This window comes from Pimephales promelas, chromosome 12, assembly GCF_988280905.1.
Source record: "Pimephales promelas chromosome 12, fPimPro1.hap1.1, whole genome shotgun sequence".
NCBI lineage: Eukaryota > Metazoa > Chordata > Actinopteri > Cypriniformes > Leuciscidae > Pimephales > Pimephales promelas.
In genome coordinates, this window is record NC_142780.1 from 26,869,590 (window position 1) to 26,890,520 (window position 20,931).

The window sequence follows — 20,931 nt, forward strand, 5'->3', positions numbered from 1 at the left end:
TTGGCACATGGAAGAGCAAGTGACCAGAGACCTAAGAGCTCCAACATCAACACGTTCAGATGCTTAACGAATGGACACACACACTGAAAGTCTTCTGTAAAAGAGGAAACAGATACTTGAACAACTGATTAAAAGAAGATTAAAAATTAATAGATCTGTATTTTTAACAAGAATCTGTAATAAGTAATAAAAAATTATATCTTAAGGGTTAGTCAACAAACACTTCTCAATATCACTTCACCCAATCAAATAAATTGAATTCAGAAAAGACAGTCTGAGAAGACAATCGTGGATGTCATTTCATACGTCTACCACAAGAGGACAGAACTGCATCTAAAATGCAAAAAAAAGGTAATAAAATAAAAATGAATAAAAAGTGATTATTTAAAAAAAGTCTAATACTGTTATTACTTTAGAGATTATTTTAAATACAGTTTTTTTATTTTATTTTAAATACTGGTCTAAAATGCACAACTAAAATAACATACACTTCAACTACAGAGAGACAAATATTTTCCATATCAAATTTTATTGCTGACATGCATGTAGAGATTTGATGAAGTACAAAAATATGTCTTTTATACAAATTTGTTTTTCATCTCTGTACAATTACCCAGTTTTTTCTTTTTTCTTTGACACCATTCTAACCAAGCAGCTTACAACATCAAACGGTCAGGCAAGTTTCATCATGTTTTGTTTAACATCAGATTAGATTTTCCAGTTTTAGTAAAAGATGCAAAAAAGTAACCATTCTAAAGAGAAATCTCCCAATTTATGAAACATCTGCACGAAGTGGCCAAAAAACGAAAAGGAATTCAAAGTCAAACTTAATGTTCAGTATCTTCCCTTGCACTGTCTTTGTGTTTGAGTATTCATTTGTAAAACACCCACATTCACTCCAATATCTGCTGCATCTTATGGCACGTCTTGCTAATTAGAATCATGCACTAATTGCTTTTAAACTGTATACAGAGCTCAACAAATTACGCTTCTCATGCTGCAGACAGAATTTGGACATCACAAAACTGTCTATGCAAGGTGGGGGATGTGGGGGGGGGGGCACATTAAACAAAAATGTACTTATTTCTTTCATCTAGGTTTTGAGTACACAACCACATCAACAGCAGTCATATTGCAACCGTACAAATTTGCTATGATATAATGGCTTTTGTGAGAACTCTACGCGGACCTAGTATATAGCCTTGAGGCACTCCTTTTTGTATCGATGGAAAAGACTTTGATTTGGTCACAAATAGCTCCTCTCCATCAAGTCACACATATTATCCACTACAATACTGCTTTATAACCAAATAAATTCACATTGAGCTGGGAAAAACTAATGCTTTCAAAGGTGGCTTGTGTGGTACATTGGTGTGTTTCTTCAAAATAATAATACCCTGTACTGGGTTTTGCACTACTGATGCCCATTCGCCATTACGATGTCTTTCACACTGGCCAGAGTGCGGTATCATCCTTACCTCGCAAGAGAAACCCTACATCGATTCTACATGTCATGCTAATGTGCACATTGACTTAAAATAGAGCTATGCAAAGTCAGTCTCCTAATTAGTGTAGCTTAATATACCGACAGGATTGTTGAAATAATTATTCAAGAATTTTTAAAAAAAGAAGGAAAGAGAGTCAATAAAACAAAACCTTCACTGAAGATAGAAGGGGGGAAAACGTGAGAGATCACAGCAATGCTTTCGTGTGATATATGATCTCTACATTTACTATGGCAGATTAATTAATACAGCAAATAAATTAAAAGGAAAACAGAAAGGTAAGAAAGTACGACCAGGCTTTACGTCTCTGAGAGAGGAAGTCAAAGTGGAGATTAAAAAGGACAAGTCAAGCTGCTAGTCATGAGCTCAGAGACCTACAGTACTGAATGACCTTTTCATCTAATGACATGAGTGGAGCCAGACATAAAGGCATTGCAAACTAAGCCACAGGTCCATGCAAGCCAACCGCCTAGTATACTAAGGTATATTCTAGCATCAAAAGTACATATTCACTGCTCATGGTTGAGAATCTGTTAATCTAAGGCAAGATATCCCACAGTTACTGTATGCTTTATACAAATGGGGTAGCTTAAATGGGATTGGAAAAGTCAAAGGAGATTAAGAATCTGTTTCCTTGCAAAACTCTCACAAAAGAAACAGATTAAGAGGAGTGAGTTTGATGGCATTCCCTTCCTGATGAGCTTGAAATATTGAATAACCATACATGGAAATGAGGGGTAGGTGAGGGAAAAGAAAGTGAAAAGAAACAGTCCCCAATGCAATTGGTTTCTTTGTATCACGGTGGCCAAAAACGTTCCCTAGCGGCCAATCCTCGATCCCTGAGCTGCGGCTGAAGTCTGTGTGGGGAACGAAAGCACCGGAGATAGAGGACATGGCAGAAGATGCACTTTGATGGCTTGGCATGCTATCAGAGGGCGAGTGCTATAGACGAAGGGAAACAAAAGGAAAGGAGGGCTTAAGGGCTGTGCTTACAGGGCTTATCTTGGCTTAGACTTCCGCATGACTGCCGGCTCAGCCGCCCTACTTCCTGACCGTTTCATCTCATCACCAGCTGTCCCATACCTCATCTTTTTCCAAGCACAGCCCCACAAAGAGTCCCCATGTGATATACACACCAATATCCATGGCTGTCCCACCCGGCTCAGCTTTTCGAGAGCCCGTTGTAGTGGCGTAGAACATGTTTAAAATGTTGGAGGAATGCACAGGAAATGGTGGGATTCATGCTGCCTTCTGACGAAAGCAAACGGGGAGAGTAACGTACCAGTAACGCCGGTTTAGATGCCAAGTTAAGCTTTTGGTTGTATGCATCCTGACACAGATGCTAGCTGCCAACAGAAACCCATTCAAATAGAGGAATGAGAAACATGCGCTGCTATGATTTCAGTAATATGAGGTTATTAGCTTTCTAACTTATACTTAACATCTTCAAATGGCAAAAAAAAGAGAATAATCTTACTTAAAATGCTACTGTCATTGTGGGAGAGGAGGGGGGTAAGCTTATTTAGATTGAGGAAAAAACAATCACTGGTTTTGACACAGAATAGTTACACAACCACAATGCTAATGCTCTTGAGCCTGTGCTTGTCTTCCCCTCAACATAAGAAGTCCTGCTTTCATAAGAACGGAGAGCATTGTTAAAAACTGACCAAGAAAGGAGGAAATAGAGAGATAGAAAAAATGGTAAGAGGTAGATTTGCAATCATAGATGCAGATGGGAGCGGAACAGACAAACTGGTTGAGGGGAACAGAACCAAAGGGTTGATCATGTGATCCGAGGCATTTCTGTAGAAAGTGCTGGGGGAGAGGTGGGTGGGGAAGGGTGGTTGTGTGTCATCTGCTACATGATTCTGTTGGGGTATTGCTGAAAGTGTGTGTGTGTGTGTGTGTGTGTGTGTCAGTGTGTGTGTGTCAGATTTGGGCAAGGATTGGCATGGTGGAGTTGGTCAGAGTCTCATTAGACCTTTGTGCCGCCCATAGGCAGAGTCGGTGTCCTGTGTGGATGAATAGAGCAACAGAGCACTGAGCTGTTCCTTGGCCCTTGTTTGTTTGACTCATAATGTGTACTCACAAACATTCTCACACACAACGTACATACAAGTGTGCGCCTAGTTCGGAGACTCAATCCACTCCCGCTGACCACCACCCATGAACAGAAAGGCGGTGCTACTTCCGGAGGAAGCGCTGGGCCAGTATTGCAGCATCCAGAGGACTGATGGGCTGTGCATCATGGCCGAGGCGCCTCACTGGAGGCCCGTTACCGAAATGCCGCTTGCTGAGGAAGTTCTTGGTCTCGTGTATAGTGTTCTTCTCTTCAGCCAACAAGAGCTGTTGCCTCATGTAGTTCTCAAATTCGTACTGAGACGACTCCTCTGTCACTTTCGCCTGAGGATATAATAAAAGACTGTCTCAGAGCCAGTGAGAACCACATCATAGTGATGCTAGTTAAAGAGTAAATTCCCAATATTCTCAATTCCAGCTTAATAAGCTGCTAGTTGGTTGGTTAAAACACTGGCACTTTCAAAACATTGTCAGGTTGGCAGGATTCTCAAGTAAAGCAAACTAACCAATGGTGTGAGTTTAAGATGGGACTATCAGTTAACCCGGTTTGAACATATATTTTTACAATTTCGTTCAGAGCTACGAGAGGCACTACACAATTTTGGCCCTTATTTAAAAGACACAAGTAAAACAAACACGTACAATATTAAAAAAAATCAGTTCATACATAAATTGTCCCATTCATTTAAATGCAACAGGGTTTAAGGAGTGGTTCTATATAATTTAAGTTAACCTGTGCCCCTTGTGTTTCAGAAAAAAGGTCCTTCACCCTTAAACTTTCATATAATTGTAATTCCTACGAGTAGTACTGACCTCCTGAGGATGTTCGGGGTGGTTAAGCTGATCATCTATGTCTGGCACCACTTGAAGAGGGCCACTCAGCGAGGACACCGATTGCCTGTTTAAAAAAAAAAAAATCTTTCAATGACAAATAGGAATTTTTATCTGTATAGCCAAGGGAGCTTTAAATGCATCCTTGAAAACTGCAATGGATTGCAAAATTTGTGGTGAGACAACGTCGCTGACATCACCCTATTACATTAACTCCCAAGTTGTGTAAACTCTGACAAGAACTTTTGGCTAAAAATGGAACTATAAAGCTGATTTAATATCAGATGAGACGCACCAGGATGCGATGATGGCGCTCAGAGACTCAAGCACCTCGGTGGCAGTGAGCCTCTGCTGGGGGTCAAGCACCAGAAGCTTCCGGATCAAACACACCGTACTTTCTGATACCCGCCCATCCCTGCACAAACAAAAGACAAAGACGCATAAGCATTTACATTAACATTTCACAGACTTCATTGAAAGAAATAGCTCACCATAAATAAATAAATAAAAATAAAAGTTCTAAGTTGTGCAATTATTTTCAGGGAAAGGCATGGCAAAAGTAGTTCCAGAAAATTGTTGTCAGTGCCGCTCTGACGATTTTATCAGTACAAATGTTTAGCAACTTAAAAGCTACATGACATTTCTCACTAGCGAGGTAATAATGGCTCAGTTCTTGAAGCAGATACACATACAGTTTCACTATTAGATATGCTGCTGACAGAAGGCTGTTGAGAAACGCACAGACTCAGGTAATTCACACACACTTAATCTCTCTCTTTCTCTCTCTAATATCTGCATTAGTCTGTTATCAATGGCTCAAGCCTCCGTTCTTAGCAGTAAAATTGCATTTTGCAATTAGCAACGGAGGCATGGCAAGTACGGTTGCCACCTTCACCGACTTGCAACAATACATTATTATATTACATTTTTATTTTATTTTTTTTAATTTCTAAATAACTCAATATATGTTTAATATATGTTGGTGAGCCTTAATCAGACATTCTGAACCAGCAATCGTGTTTTTAACAATTCTACCAGGATGGGATGATTTTTTCTATTTAAAATTTACTTAAATTACATAACTAATTAAACTATGAATACATTATTATGTAATTATCGGTCACATTTTTATTTAAATAATTTAGTACTTTTTCAAACTTTTTTTAAATGTCATAAATTGTGTTTGACAGATAGGATCATCAAATATTATGCATATGATTAATATTCAAAATGATAAATTAATTATAATCGATTAATTAATCTGTCTAATAATATCTACAAATATACTAGTCACCTGTCTACCAAACTCTGACAATCTATGGAATATTATATTAAGAGATTCTCCAAATTTAAAAACAAAAAAACCAATAGGCCTATACTTTTAAAAGCACAGATTTGTCGGTCACGGAATCCTTCTCACATGACACCATGTGAGCAAATGAAACAAGTTCGCCTTACGTTCATCATTATTTACTGGACAGACCCATTAATAACTTTTTAGAGGACATGAGCTCGACATGGTTTTAAAAAAGCCATGCATTACGCCCGTTTACGGCACATCACGTTCTCTAGACTCTGTCGCTATGGAAACAAAGACGTTAACATGCAATCACCGGCAAATGAACTTCTCCACCACTTCTTGTGAAATTGATTTCATTATAATTACAAATTGCAAAATCCTTATTTGTTTATTCAACTATGTGTGGGTTCATGTACCACCTCGGGTGTGCATTATTTTCTAAACATTCAACAGCCCATAATCAATTATTCCTTACTACGGGAAATGTCATATGACAATTTGTGTGGAACAGAAGAATATTTTAGTGTCAACTTAACGAAAATCTTGACACACGATGTGAACAAGTGTTTTTTTTTTTTTATTATCGAGTGGACTATCCTTTTAAACAAGGGCCAACACAATAGTTGCTAATTAACATAACATTTGAACACATTTGAACATTTTTAAACTCATTTGATTAAAATCAAAGCACAGCGATAATGGAGAGACTCACTCAGGGATGGAGTACTCTGCTGCTTTGATCTTGCGGAAGAGCTCTTGAGGTATACTGTCATAGAACGGGAACTGGCCGTAGAGCATGGTAAAAAGCACCACTCCGAGTGCCCACATATCGCTGGGTTTACCGCGGTACGGTCGACCTACATGGAAACACAAAGTGCAATTTCAGCAGGCAGCTCTAGTACAGATTGCTTATTCAATCAGACTCGAACTTTCTCTTGGCACAGTACCAACACAAGTACGTACATAAGTACGTTATAAGTTTTTTACTCCAATCTGCAGTTACATGACCCTTCTGAAATCATTCCAATATGCTAATTTGATAATAAATGAAATCTTTTTTAGCACCAATGTTGAAAACAGTTGTTTTCTTTGATGCATTTATTTTAAATAGAAACATTTGTAATCATAACATTGTAAATGTATTTACTGTCACTTTCAATCAATTTAATGCACCCGTGAAAAAAAAAAAAAATCTAATTGACCCCAAACTTATGAATGGTGTGTTTAAAAGATGACACTCTTAGTAGCATATGTTATATAGTCCCCCAAAACCTATTCACACTCACCATACAGGTTTGTTTACCACCATAAATGGGCAACAGAACACAACAGAAGAGTACAAATGAGTCATGGGAGCTTGTTTTAAACAAGGGGTTAATTGGGTAGGTTTCTGTTTGGTAAACAGCATGATTTGCATGGTATGTTTTCTGTAATGTACACATTCTCTCTTTTTCTCTTTACTTTGACCCAACGCATGAGAAAGCGAAAGAGAGGTAGAGGAGAGAGAGTGAGCGATGGAAAACAGTGAGTGGAAGAGAGAGTGAGAGAGATAGGGAGAGAGAGCAGGAAGAGTAGTTCCTCTCTGCATGACTCATTGTGATGACTCACTGAAGCAGCTCTCCCTTTGTTCTGCTGTCATTTTCGGCTGATTTACTCCCGGTTACTTTCTGTCATTTTACTGTGAATGGAGACCACAAAGAGCTTGACTGCACCTCTATTTAACATGCATGCTCGGAATGCACCATCTAACCAGAGCCTACATCCACAGAGGTCTCGGAAAACCCCAGAAAACACATGAAAGTCAGTTTTGGAAAGGTTGTGTTGTCGGATATTTTAGCTAGTGCATCAACTAAATGAAAAAGATTTGAAACTACAGGGTTTAACCATTTCAAACAAATAGCACTCTGCACGCAAAGTTCATGACACATTAAGATACATAGTGCACACACATATTGATTTTGGATAAATGTCAATTTAAAATCATTTTGAATGAATCAGACTTGTAATTATTAATGCCAATACGCTTTATTTCTTCACTAAACTGATGCCGCCTCTGAATTAAGCAAAACAAAAAATGGGTATCTCAGGAGGCAACCTTCCTTTTGGAATAGACTTGTGTCAGACAGAAGCCTGTGATGCCTTAATGCACAGGTTTTTGAAACTATATGAATAGATTTACATGCTTTGTAAATGTGCTTTGCAATGTAAAAAACAAAAACAAGAGTCAAAAAAATCCATTTCATTTTAATAGACCTATGGCTAAACCACACCCCCTCCACTCACTCAGACAAACGGTCAACATTTGGGGACAGGCGCTATGGCAGCTGTCACAGTAGGAGACATTTCACAGGAGGCAATTGGTGATTTTTGGAGACAGAAAGATTATATGTAATCCCGACACCTAAAGGGCCTTAACTATGCATTGGAGGGTTATATTAATAATTTTATTGTTGAGAAGGTCGATGAAAAGCTTCAGCTCCAGGCAAAAATGTACAGGTCACAGTGTAAACGTGATAAACCGCATATCATTGCCATCACCGTTTGGTGCAACAGTTTTTACTCGAATCATTCAACACAACTTTGTTAACATTTGTTATCTCGGTTATTTACAGATACGTTAATGAAGCTAAGTGACATGATGTACAATGCCGATAGCAAACGTTAACATTTTCTAATGTTAGGCTTATGTTACAGATTTTAAAGATAACGTTCTAATACGTTGTTGACTTAACTTAGAACAGATATAGACATCCTTGTTTGATTATTTTTTTTAATATATAAGGTCCAAATATTTATTCTTTTGACTACATAAATATACATATACCTCTTTCGACTACATAAATGTTTGACAAGATTAACAGTGAGTCTCATGTACTGAAACTACATCACTTGTGTGAACTTCAGTGCCACAAAGAAAGAGATTGTTTGGAAAGATAAACCGCGTGATCCAACCGCTGTTAATTTTATCTGTAGCACTGCTGAGATCTGCCCGAGGCCATGACAACAAGCTTAAGGGAAGAGTTTTGGTATCGAGTCGTTGATGAGCTAACAGGTCAATCATGCGGCACACAACACAAATAATGACTTCAATAAAAGTGACTATTGCTCATCCATGCCGACGGTTTGTGACTGCTGTCCTGATTAGGGCCGGGTAGGTGGTTAGGTTTATGAGCTTTGATTACAGTGGTGACATGAAGGGTGAGTCATGTGAGTCACACACATAAACACACACAGAAGACAAGCTGGATTCTCACCACTTAGGACATCTGGGCTGATGTAGGCTGGACTGCCTCGCTGGTCCTTTAACAGATCTTCTTCACTCACCAAATGCTTGCCAAGGCAAAAGTTTGTGATGGTGATCCGATGGGTCCTGGTGTACACAAACACAACATGCCGATGACGTCAAAAAACAACCATGAATTCCCGCATCAAGTTGCACTGTTTATTAAAAAGACACCTTGTGAAATAAAGATCATAATTTACCACTAAAACAATATAAAAAAAAAAAATTATAAATTATATGTTACATAAATAAATCTGAAATGGGACAGTTCACCCAAAATAATTGGGCGTCAATTGGGCCCATCAGTTTTTTGGTTAGTAAATGATGATAATTTAAATTTTTGGGTGAACTATCCCTTCCTTTACAGCGTAACATTATTTTCATTACATGTCAATCTATCTTGTCTAAAGAAAAGGCATAAATTCTCTTTAAATAAAATAAATATAATTCTTGAATTTTGTATTGTAATCCGATTCAGAAACTTTTGTTTTTGTTAGATTCACCCTCAAAGAGGCAGTCTAAAATTCTGTATTCGATTAATTTTTACAGCATAAATGATATATATATATATATATATATATATATATATATATATATATATATACACACATACATGCATATCAAAATGAAACTAACTGTTGTTAGGTGAGTCGTGTTTCTATCTGTGCAAACATGCCTTTGATATTTTTGTCTCTGTCATTAAATCTAATCTATGGCAGACAGCCATTCTGCCTTTCCAGAAAGCAGAACCCAACATGACAGAACACACTGCGACTGCACTTGACAAACAAGTGAGTCACCTGTGGCTTCTCACAAGCTTGGTGATGACTAATCTTTGCACCTCAGAAAGGAAAGAACAGCACTTTTTCAATGACAGGCATGCAATGAAAACAAGCACACCAACACAGAGAACCATGTAAAAAAAATACAATCACATTTACAATGAGGAAAACTAACGCGTCAGCTGACTGAGCTGAACTGGGGGACCTCCAATGTGAGAATTCACACAGTCAAGAGCTGTAATCTCCCTTCAATCAAAAAAAAAAAAAAAAAAAAATACACCACAACAGCTACATCTCTCAGCTACATCCTCTTTCCCATGCTTCCTCAGTTACGCTCTCACTTTCACACCCTGAAAGTGACTGTCACACTTACGCCTAACAGTTACAAACAGGCTCGTTCCAGAAGCTTTGTTTTCCCAGAATCATTTCTTACTGGTTTAAGGCTCATTACCATCTTCATTTAAAAAGGAGGGTCATGATTAAATTAGATTAAGTGAAAACAGAGTTGAGATTAGTCACAATGGACTATGTGAAAAAAACAATATCAGCATCTGTACCAGTTATTCAATTTCAGCTTACTTTTAATGGTACACACTCAGACAATTTGCTTAAGTTTATGCGTCTCAAGGCATTTGAATACATAATTTATTCAAAAGTTTTGTGTTGAATGGAGAGGACCGTGTCATTTTTACACGGCAATTTCACACGGTGGCAATATTTTCAAATGACATGCTCCTAAATGTCACAAACTGGTTGGATGTCTTCCATGACGTTACTTACATGCAGCATATAATGAAAAATCCTAATAGTTTTAATCTTCATAATAGTTTTGCTCTAAATGGAAGCTTTTATCTGACTTCATCATGACTGTTTGAGCTTTGGTTCTCGAACGAAAAAAAAAAAAAGTCAGCAAGTGTTTCTCCTCAGGACATTCTCATTGCTCACTCTCCTCTTCCTGCTCAAGTGAAGAGACCAGAAGCCTCCCAGTCTCAGTGCTGCTAAAATTAGCCCCCGTTGATGGGAAAAGTTAAATGGTTTGAACGCAAGAGGAAGTCTCGATGTTGAAATCCGGTCAGAACTGCCTCTGCAGGGTGAGGTTAATGTGGGATTTTGAAGCAATTGTTTAGTATTGGAGTTCCTTCGCTTGGGCAATCTGTGCTGTACGAGGAACAAAGCTAATAGTGAAAGCAAATGTGCAGATCAGGCAATTTGTTCACTTTTATAGAGCCTTGACGGTGACAGCCATATGGTGCTCCCTGAAGAGCGGAGTGTGTAAGCTGTGAAGGAGGGAAAGGAGGTATGAAATGATGGCACCAATGCTTGTGAAATGTGAGAGAAGCTTCCGCACAACATGGCAGTTATTGACAAAATCACCGGTCGATTCTGCAGCTTGCAGAAAGCTCCATAGATATTACATGTCAGAATCACATTCAGCAGTCATTTTCGAAGGCCCAAGTATCATGTCATGGACCACTTATGACTAATACCAAGCACTTTCCATTCCACCCAAATCCAACAGTCTGCCGGCTGGGCAGGGTCACACAGACAGTCGGATCAGAAGGGTATTTGGAGAGTGAAAAAGCGAGAGGGTGGGGGTCTGCCAGCATTACATGAGTGTGACTCAGCTCTGAGCTATGAATCCTTTGGCAGAGGGCTGTATTATCTCCAGCTGGGACACAGTGTTCTGCTCTCTTGCTGAACTGAAGCAGACAGACCAGACTGCTCGGTTTCATCACCATAGGGTCCAGTGACAAGTGTGCATACGTGTGGATGTTTTCTTTTGTTGTTCATCAATGCAATACCAGTCTTTTTAATTGACTCCCATGGAACCAGTGTGTAAAATGCTTGCCTCAACAATGGCACATGCAAGAAATAAAAAAAAGCGCTACACCAGGCAAAAATAAATGCACTGAAACTCACGTGTTACTCAATGTTACTTGACAAATCTTTTCTGGGAAAATTTAGAATTGAATATGGGTAAGTTTTACCAAGCAATATTAATCTTGGGTTTATTTGTTTTTTAATGTTTATAAAGAAATATATTTTAAGCACACCAAGGCTGCATTTATTTGATTAAAAATACAGTAAAAACAGTAACAATACAATTTAAGCAGCCATTCTTCTGTGTATTTGAAGAAACAGTGATACTATTTTTTTCACAATGTCAAAGTCTTTACTCTCAAGTTTAAACAATTTAATGCATCCTTGCTTATTTCTTTCAACAACAAAAAAAGCTGACCCCAAAATTTTGAAGGGTATATAGTGTAAGTTAGAAGCATTTTTAGATAAAACAATAGGCTTTGTTTTCCTGTGGACTCGAAGGGGTTAACGCAAAAAATGCTGCATAATGCATACCATCTATTCAACCAGCCAAAACGCCAAACTAAACTAGACCCACTCCTCCTCTCTCTACACATGCCACTGAGCTTATACGGTGTGACGGGTTTCGTAATTAGACAAGCTGGGCACTTATGTGACCAAACTACAATATGTGAGAACTCAGTGGCGAGCAACACATGCTGGCAAATGTGACAGGCAGAACTGAGGATTTTCAATTAGTCAGTAACTCTCTCATTCCTCAGGACAGTTGAAAAGGCAGAGAGAAAAAAGCCGTTTTTAGAAGCATTCCCATTCCACACACGGCAGAAACACATGCACACGGCACATATGGTGTTTGGAGAGGGACTTTATGGATGAGGGATTGGGAATTCCACTAGACCTATCTGATTCACAGTGCTAGCCGACATCAGATGCCTTCAAGCTAGCATGTGCGGTTTTACCAGTCCCCCCTCCCGTCCCTCTTCCCTGGCTCTATCGCCCTCTCCTTTTTTCCAAGGAATGAACCAGGGGCACGTTCCACGCCTGTTCGTTTTAACTGGGATAGTTTCCCGCTGCTCCCTCCCCTCCCTCTTCAGCCTGTGGGGATGAATCACACTCACACTAAGAGCTCAAGAGGAGAGGGGTCAATGAGGCCAGACGGTGCTCCATGAAACCTCAACAGAGACCTGAGCGCACAGAAAACTCCACTAGCACAGCGTCAGCAGGTAAAAGGAAGAGGAAAGACGTCTTACCTTTTATTGAGCACCATGTTTCCAAGCTTCAAGTCTCTATGCACGATGTTTTTCTACAATGGTAAGAACAGTGAAGAGTTACAATACACACCCAGCAGGGTCTAAATGCTGCCTGCATATTAGTTTTGGCAGTTTAAAGCAGTGTTGCAAACATTAAAATCAACAAACAAAAAAACATTTTCAATCATTTTACTTCTGCAATATGACAAACTTCGGAAAAAACAAACTAATTCAACAAGAAAAAAAATTGCAGGACGTTTAATCCATCAGTAACCATAGTACAAAACATAAATAGTAGCTAAAAAATAAATAAAAATAAAGCGAATCCAATGTGACTGGCATTGCAATCAAGTTATGAACTAATACTGAAACTAAAATAATTTTTGCTAATCAAAAAGGCTGATATATATATATATATATATATATATAAATAAATATATATATAAAATTAGATAGAAATGTCCGGTTTTGATTTGGTCTTGGCTTTAAAACCAGATCACCATGGCAACCCACCTTATGTAACGCCTCCACCACTCTCACCACATCGTAGAAGATAACGATGGCCTCGCGCTCGCTCAATCGCTTCTCTTTGATGACATAATGCTGCAGGTTGATGAGGTCGGCCGTCTTGTCGCTGAAGTCGTGGGCACAGAGGCAGTCGAGCACCAGACAGATTCGTCTCTTCATCTTCCGCACTTTGTTGGCCTCCATGTCCTCGACAATCTCATAGGATCGGTCCTAAGACAGAAAACAAAGTGAAAGAGATAATGCGTTATAAAAGTTTTTCGCAGACAATAATTGCAGGGACAGCATAAAAGACTTTGCCTCGGCCAACCCAGCAGTGCATTTAACAGTGTCTAACAAAGAAAACGGATAAATAACCGCACCATTAAGCTTTTGAATGGCACGGAAAAGAAAATACTGCGTTTCATGGGCAAGATGACGCTAATGGACTGGTGGTACAAAAAGGAAAGCAGCGATTCTCCTGTATGACTTGCCATGTGCAACAGTTTGAATGATAAAAGCCCTCCTTCGGTCACCTGAGACCGAGGTCAAACGAGGGCCACAAATCGATCGGCAGTGTGGTTTGTGTTAGCAATGACTGCGCCTCCGAACACAAGAGGCGATCCATAATTAACTGGCCCACTCTAGAGACAAGCTATAATAAACCAATCAATACTGCAAGCTTCAATGAATGGCCCTGACAGAACAGAACAGCTTGTTCTGCAGCCGGGGAAGAAAGGAGAGGCCTATGATATAGTTAAAAGCCGACGCAAGAGAGGGAGGAGAAAAAGCATCTCAAAGAGAAAGTAAGTGGTGAGTCACTGCTACCACTGTGATGAAAATGAAAACAACTGAAGGAACAAATTAAGCTGTGAGACTGAGGACGTGCACAAGGGGAGGGACTATCTTTAGGCGTCTCAAATCGATTCAATTTTGATACAAAGAGTCAAGACAGATTTCAAAACAAGTTGGTGCATTTCGAATTTCAAAAGACAAATCTTTAGTGAATCAAAGCAGATTGTGTACTCTCATTCAACAATAGATCAATACATAAATATATAAATAAAATAGAAGAGGTGGTTCAGCTCTGAAAAAAACAGTACATTTTGAGATCAATCAGCATCTCCGAAAAATGGATGATCAATTTTCAATTGTGTCCTGTGTAAATGCATGATACTAAATTCACAATGATTTATAGTTAATAAATACTATTTGTGAGGCTCAAACCAGAACCAAAATCATGACGCAATTAATTACTTTTTCCCACTCCTGATGTACAAGATGCCAAACAATTCCAGCAGCCGCACAAAATAATGCATCTTGACAAGTTATTAAAAAAAATAATAATGACACTTTCTACACAAGCTAATTGGTCTTACCTGGAAGAGGCCGTGATGGTGAACCACTCCTTCTTGGTTGGAGAGCAGTGACAGTAAAGAATATTCTGTATGCAGGAGCATTTTGCCTTGCCTTTCTTCCTGTGTCTCTCCCACCATGTCCCCACGTTCTTCCAGGGTCAGAATCTACAACAAAGGTCAAAGGTAAGAAGACACCACCACACCACTAGATCCTGTTCTAAACCTTCCTGGGGGTCTCTTATCTTCAATGTGATGGAATACTAAGCTATCAACTATCTTGAGGCAATACAGAGGGTCCATTAAAGGCTTTATCTTCAGAGAAGACAAAGATAAGTCCCTCACATGTCCTTCAACAATCTGCACAACGATCTGAAAGACACTAGACTCATGGGCATGGAAGAGTAGGGTCAAAAGGTTACAATCACCTTTCAGTCAAGCCCCTCCAGTAACAGGCTGGTTCATAAACAAAAAGGTTTTAATGGTCATCTATGAACCAGAGTCGGTCATCAATTGGGCAGGATTGTAGAGATTTGTTGAGGCAGGTCAAAGGTTCATGCCAACATTTAGACACACAGGGGCTTTTGTGTTCAGAAGCGGTCTCACTTCCCTGGTCAGGACACGTTTGAATCACGTGGAGGGTTTTTGTGAAGTGATACAGAATGAGAATGTCAAAAAAAAAGCCATTTTTGCTGATCTAATTTCCAATAAAGAAAGTGAACAGGGATCCCCAATAAATCAAGATCTCCACAAAGATGTCTGATTGATCCTCCACTGAATGAACTTAATGAATTACTGAATAAATAATTACATTTCACTTAAACACACACACACACACACTACCATTCAAACGTTTATGGTCAGACAATAGAAAAGGTAAGAAATGTATCAAAAGGGGCAGCAAAAGCTTTAAATAAAATGCAAATAAATGCTGTTAATGTCCAGAAAGGTTTATTTCAACAAAAATATTAAGCAACTGTTCAACATTGACAATAAGAAGAATATTAGAACAATTTCTGAAGGATCACCTGACCACTTAATGTTAATACTCACTTTTAGCTGGTAGAAATCATCCGTCCCATCTTTTCTGGCTAAACACTGCACTATACTCTGCACAGGAGAGTTTCCCAACCGTGGGCCTGTTGAGATGGGGAGGGATAGAGAAAAGGAGTGTGAAAAGATGCAAAAGGTAGTGTCAGTGCAGAGCACAGCAATCCCCCTTGAAGCCAATCATAAACACTCTCATTACAGTGCCCTGCGCTACCACGTCACACTGCTATTTCCAACTGTGACGGGTGCATTTCAAAGGCAAGACTGTAGTGTGATAGCGACATACAGGGAAAGACCTGCGGATTCAGAAGTGAAGCAGTCAATCCAAAACATTCCTGCAATTCTTTTCAAACACAGCCTTTCCGAATGGAGTCATCCCTCCTCCTCCTCCTCCTCTTGCTTGAATAGAAACACAAAAAGATAGGGCTGGGCTAGTGTTGAAGATTCACTTGTATTACCCTAGGTGGCTTACCTAAAACAAAGGGACCGGCTCTCTTAGCATTGTTGCCCGAGATCCCAGGACAAAGGAGCTTGCTAGGTCTGCCGGATGACTCTCCGGCCCCTCGTTCCGAAGCACGGCGTTTGGACATTCTGCAGATCTGAAAGGGCCAAAAACATCGAGTCGGCGTCAATACTCAATAGTTAAAAACAACCTGCCAGCTTCTTGACTAAAAACAAAACTCAAGCGCACCAAAACAATGAAACCCTAGGACACTAATTCAGTGCATTCATGCCTTGAGGGCCAATAGCCAACCCAATGAGGTCTTTCAGTACACTGTCAAAAAAGTGTGAGTTATAAAGAGGGCAAATAACAGGTGGGGGAAGGAAATCTAGCAAAAGCCATGCCCTCCCTGACACCTCAAAACAGCGAGACGCCATTAACAGCTCTGCCCCTATATGAATGACAACCCATCAGAGCCACATACATTTGCATGAGCAGCAGCAGGTGTGAACTGTTTATGTGACTTCCATAATAGACAATAGAAGCCCATTTACAAAGACCACAACCTGCTCAAACGTTGAGCACTGGTGGAGCTCAAATGAACTAAAATAAAGGGGAACTCTGAGATTCATGTTTTCCCCCTTTCACTATTTGTAATCCTTCCGTTCCTTAATCTGCATGGGTTTATCTGCAAATCTCTGTGGCGTAATCTGCATATTACAAGATTTTCATACTGACCGGTCTGTAACAGGGAACATTTCGAAAGCAAAAATGTTCAGAGATCACATGACGAAATGGACAAACATTTATGATAAAGAGTTATTTATTTCAGAGGACGCCTGCTTGTTTTGTTGTATAAAGGGTTCTTGTATATAGTCTGATGACTGTTTCTGTGGTCCTACAGAATGTCAAGTGGTGCTATGGATGGATATAGTGTGATTCACACAAGCCCTGGGGTTTGCACTGGTAGCAATTTGTCAGAAATATGAAATCCTGCTGTTTGACACCAATGGTAGCATGACACACGCAGCCTCCAGACATCATTCACGATGCAAACAGGGGGTGGGGGAGCGCATTTAGCATCACGGGCAGTTCTGCACCCCTTGGGCTCTTCAAAATCAATCTCAACTCTATTTAAATTAAGGGACAATTCAGAGACTGGACTTGAAATCCCAGTGATACAATATTAATCAATGTGTTCTAATAGCGAATCCATGCAAAGCAGAGCTAAAAAGTCAACCACATTTTGAATTTAGAGTTATAACAGACAGTTGTGATTCACATTTACGCTCCAAGCTTGGTTGAATTGTAATTTTGAATGAAAAAGACATTCAAATGTAATTCTGCAAGAGAGCACACAGCTTGTCTCGAGGACGTAGGAGGAGGTACAGTTGGCTGTTATCGCAGATCATTTTACACGCTTACAGCTTTTTGTCTTTCTGGACCCAGACTGTTGACAATGTGACAGACGGGGGTGAGAGACGTGATTGCTTTCTCATCGACTCTTTTGACATGCATTATTGGAGAGCTGACATCTTAAAAAACACCAAGACTGAAAATCTGACCTGCAACCTGAAAGGAAAAGAATTCATCTATGGGTTGGTATTAAACCATCTGTAATAAATTTAGGTCATGCCAAACATGAATGTGATGGAAATTCTCTCACTGACACTAAGATGCACATATGCATTCAAAAGACACAATATTGAATCCATTTCAGAGCTAGTAAATACAATTCTCAGAAAGGATGTCAATTACTCACCCTCATGTTGTTTCAAATCCAGATGACGTTCTTCTGTGGTACAAAAAAAGGAGACACTAGACAATCTCAGTCAACATTCACTTTAATTGAATGAAAAAAAAAAAAAACATAATGAAAATGAATGGTGACCAAGGTTGTCAGTGCCTAATATTCAGCTTAACATCTCCTTTTGTGTTCCACTGAAGAAATAAAAAAAAAAAATCATACATGTTTGAAACAACATGTCAGCACGTAAAAGATGACCGAATCTATTTTTTTTTAGGTGAACTGTCCCTTTAACAACAGCATGCTGATGATGAAACCATGCTATATGAAAGAGATTACTCATACTGCATTACATTCTTCAAAATGAATGGATGGAGTGTCAGTGTGGTCATCTAATGGCATTATGCACACATCACAGTCATTGGAGAGGTGAAATATCATCCCTGCATGATTTAAACGCTCTGATCCACGGTGTAGCAATACATCTTAATATTTTATAAGATCTAAATATACTAGCTGTCACTGCATGCAAACTTTAGAACCTGGCACCGGCTGACAGCTTGATGCAACCCGTATCAGATGCGCATTTAGCACACGTTTTGTTTGATACTTGGAAGTCAGATTTGTGGTGTGTAAAGACTAACTTAATGTGTCCATTTCTAGTTAAACAACAGCAGAGGGAATAGAATAGCAGAATAGCACTGCAGTGTGATCACAACAAAGTACACGGCGTACACTTACGGACGCTGTCAACCAGCTACACGAAAATTGATAACAATAACCACTAACATTAGTATAAATGACTTAGTGAGTGTGTATAAGAAAACAAAAGATCGTGCACTTATTTAAAATAACGAACCTATTTGACTCCCCTTAGCATTTGCGAGCGGAACTTAACATAACGTTAATTATTTGTATTCTTGCTTGTATAGTCAATATCTCAACATATTTGACCGGACGACAATTGAACCGTTGCAAAAGCGTGCATTTCAAGACGAAATTAAAAACCACAAAGCCAGTGAGTTCATCGTGTCCCTTTAACAGACTGTGAAAATCTCCTCAACCGACCGACGGGCCATTTAACAACTTACCAAAACCGCCGAGGGAATCCTCTGTCGTAGACTAATTCTCACTCATTTCTGGCCGACTAAATGTTCAGCAGGGACGCACCGACATTTACACTCCACCACAAAGCGGTTTGTTTCACGAGAACTGGAGAAATTTCACGATTACCGACAGAGGTTTTGAGGGAAAAGCCTTCTTAGGACAACTGATCGCATCTTTCCATAGCAGCACCACCTGACAACGGAAATGACGCACATGCTGTGAATGACGGAGCGGCGCAGCCAATAGAAAATGTTCTTTGGAGTTCACGCCCCCTTACGTGCGTTCTTGAGATTGGCATTCTTCGCTTGGCGTGGAATAAACGTACACTAGCTATGTAAACGAGCAGTAGAGTACTACTGCATAACTCTAATCAAGTTTTGATAAATGTCCAGTTTTTTTTTGTAATAAAATAATAATTTGAACTCACTCAGACACGTATGAAGCAGTATACTAACGTACTAGATCCATTTATTCTTGAGTGGAACAAAGTAAGATACAAAACGGACAGTTTATGTAAGAAATTATTTTAGATATTAACATGCTCAGATCCCTATCATATCTAAATATGCACTGCAGACAGGTGGTTTTAAAGGTTATGAGTCATTAATTCTTTTGCAAAATAAAATAAGAAAATAAATAAATAAAATGTTGCATTTTTGTAAATAACATTCTAGTGACTTTGCTTAATATAAAAGTGGAAATGTTGTCACTTGTTTAGCGTATCTCAGACATCAGAGCCCTAAACATGACACATGAATTTCAGGACTAAAGGTTAAATTAATACATAAATAATACTTTATCACTGTTCACATGAGCACAGCAAACCTCCGGGGGTTTCTTGCATGCACAAGACCCTCGAGATCGTATCCAATTTTAGATCCCCCAAAACGAAACAGCTGCACCCACAACATTAAGTTTCAATTTAGTGGGTTGCTGCAGCGCTGCATGTCAAACAGAGAGTGTTTTTAAAGGGCAGTAACTGATTTAAGGCTGTGCTGTCTTCCTGTCTTGACTCAGCATGGCCTTTGCCTTAAACCACATGAAACACTTTTATAAGCCTGTGGCTAAACATTGGCCAACCCACGGTGTGTGGGGTGGAAACTGTGAATCATACTTTACTAGTGCCCATGCCTGATAAAGAAAAAGTGGTATTGAAAAAGATTGCAAGGACAATTTCACAAGGACATGAACCTAATGTCTGGACTTTGCTTGATTACCTCTACTTCTTTACTTCCCTTCAAATAACCGTAGGCTATCTTGTCATACTGGAATAACAAAACATCTAAAATGTTTAGATTATAGTTATTTGTGCCATTATTAAAATATTACTCTGCAAAATAGCAAATCCTGAAGCAAATTTCAATTGTGCTTTAATATAGCCTACACTCACCTAAAGGATTATTGGGAACACCATACTAATTCTGTGTTTGACCCCCTTTCGCCTTCAGAACTGTCTTAATTCTACGTGGCATTGATTCAACAAGGTGCTGAAAGCATTCTTTAGAAATGTTGGCCCATATTGATAGGATAGCATCTTGCAGTTGATGGAGATTTGTGGGATGCACATCCAGGGCACGAAGCTCCCGTTCCACCACATCCCAAAGATGCTCTATTGGGTTGAGATCTGGTGACTGTGGGGGCCATTTTTGTACAGTGAACTCATAGTGAAATGTTTCGAGCTTTGTGACATGGTGCATTATCCAGCTGGAAGTAGCCATCAGAGGATGGGTACATGGTGGCCATAAAGGGATGAACATGGTCAGAAACAATGCTCAGGTAGGCCATGGCATTTAAACTATGCCCAAATGGCACTAAGGGGCCTAAAGTGTGCCAAGAAAACATCCCCCACACCATTACACCACCACCACCAGCCTG

General features: G+C 39.4%; 1 protein-coding gene across 2 annotated transcripts; it reads right to left on the bottom strand.

The window, feature by feature from the left end:
• Positions 1 to 508: 508 nt before the first annotated feature.
• Positions 509 to 19,267, bottom strand: stk40 (serine/threonine kinase 40). Of its 2 annotated transcripts, XM_039679510.2 has the most exons (12): positions 19,041 to 19,267; positions 17,965 to 17,997; positions 16,233 to 16,359; positions 15,764 to 15,849; positions 14,735 to 14,878; positions 13,365 to 13,589; positions 12,852 to 12,904; positions 8,970 to 9,085; positions 6,428 to 6,572; positions 4,711 to 4,830; positions 4,398 to 4,482; positions 509 to 3,908 (listed from the first exon to the last, which is right to left on the bottom strand). In XM_039679510.2, exons 2-12 carry the CDS (start codon positions 17,968 to 17,970, stop codon positions 3,690 to 3,692), a joined length of 1,326 nt encoding a protein of 441 aa, XP_039535444.1. In that variant the 5' UTR covers positions 17,971 to 17,997; positions 19,041 to 19,267; the 3' UTR covers positions 509 to 3,689. The 2 variants fall into 2 exon arrangements, with proteins under 2 accessions (XP_039535444.1, XP_039535445.1); XM_039679511.2 differs by lacking the exon at positions 17,965 to 17,997.
• Between the last annotated feature and the right edge of the window lie 1,664 nt (positions 19,268 to 20,931).

Bases quoted from the DNA above. Each gene is read 5' to 3' on its own strand.
- stk40 (XM_039679510.2), bottom strand. The intron at 14,879-15,763 runs GTGAGTATTAAC...CCTTTGTTGTAG, and splicing joins ATGATTTCTACCAGCTAAAA to ATTCTGACCCTGGAAGAACG. The intron at 13,590-14,734 runs GTAAGACCAATT...TTTCTGTCTTAG, and splicing joins ACCATCACGGCCTCTTCCAG to GACCGATCCTATGAGATTGT.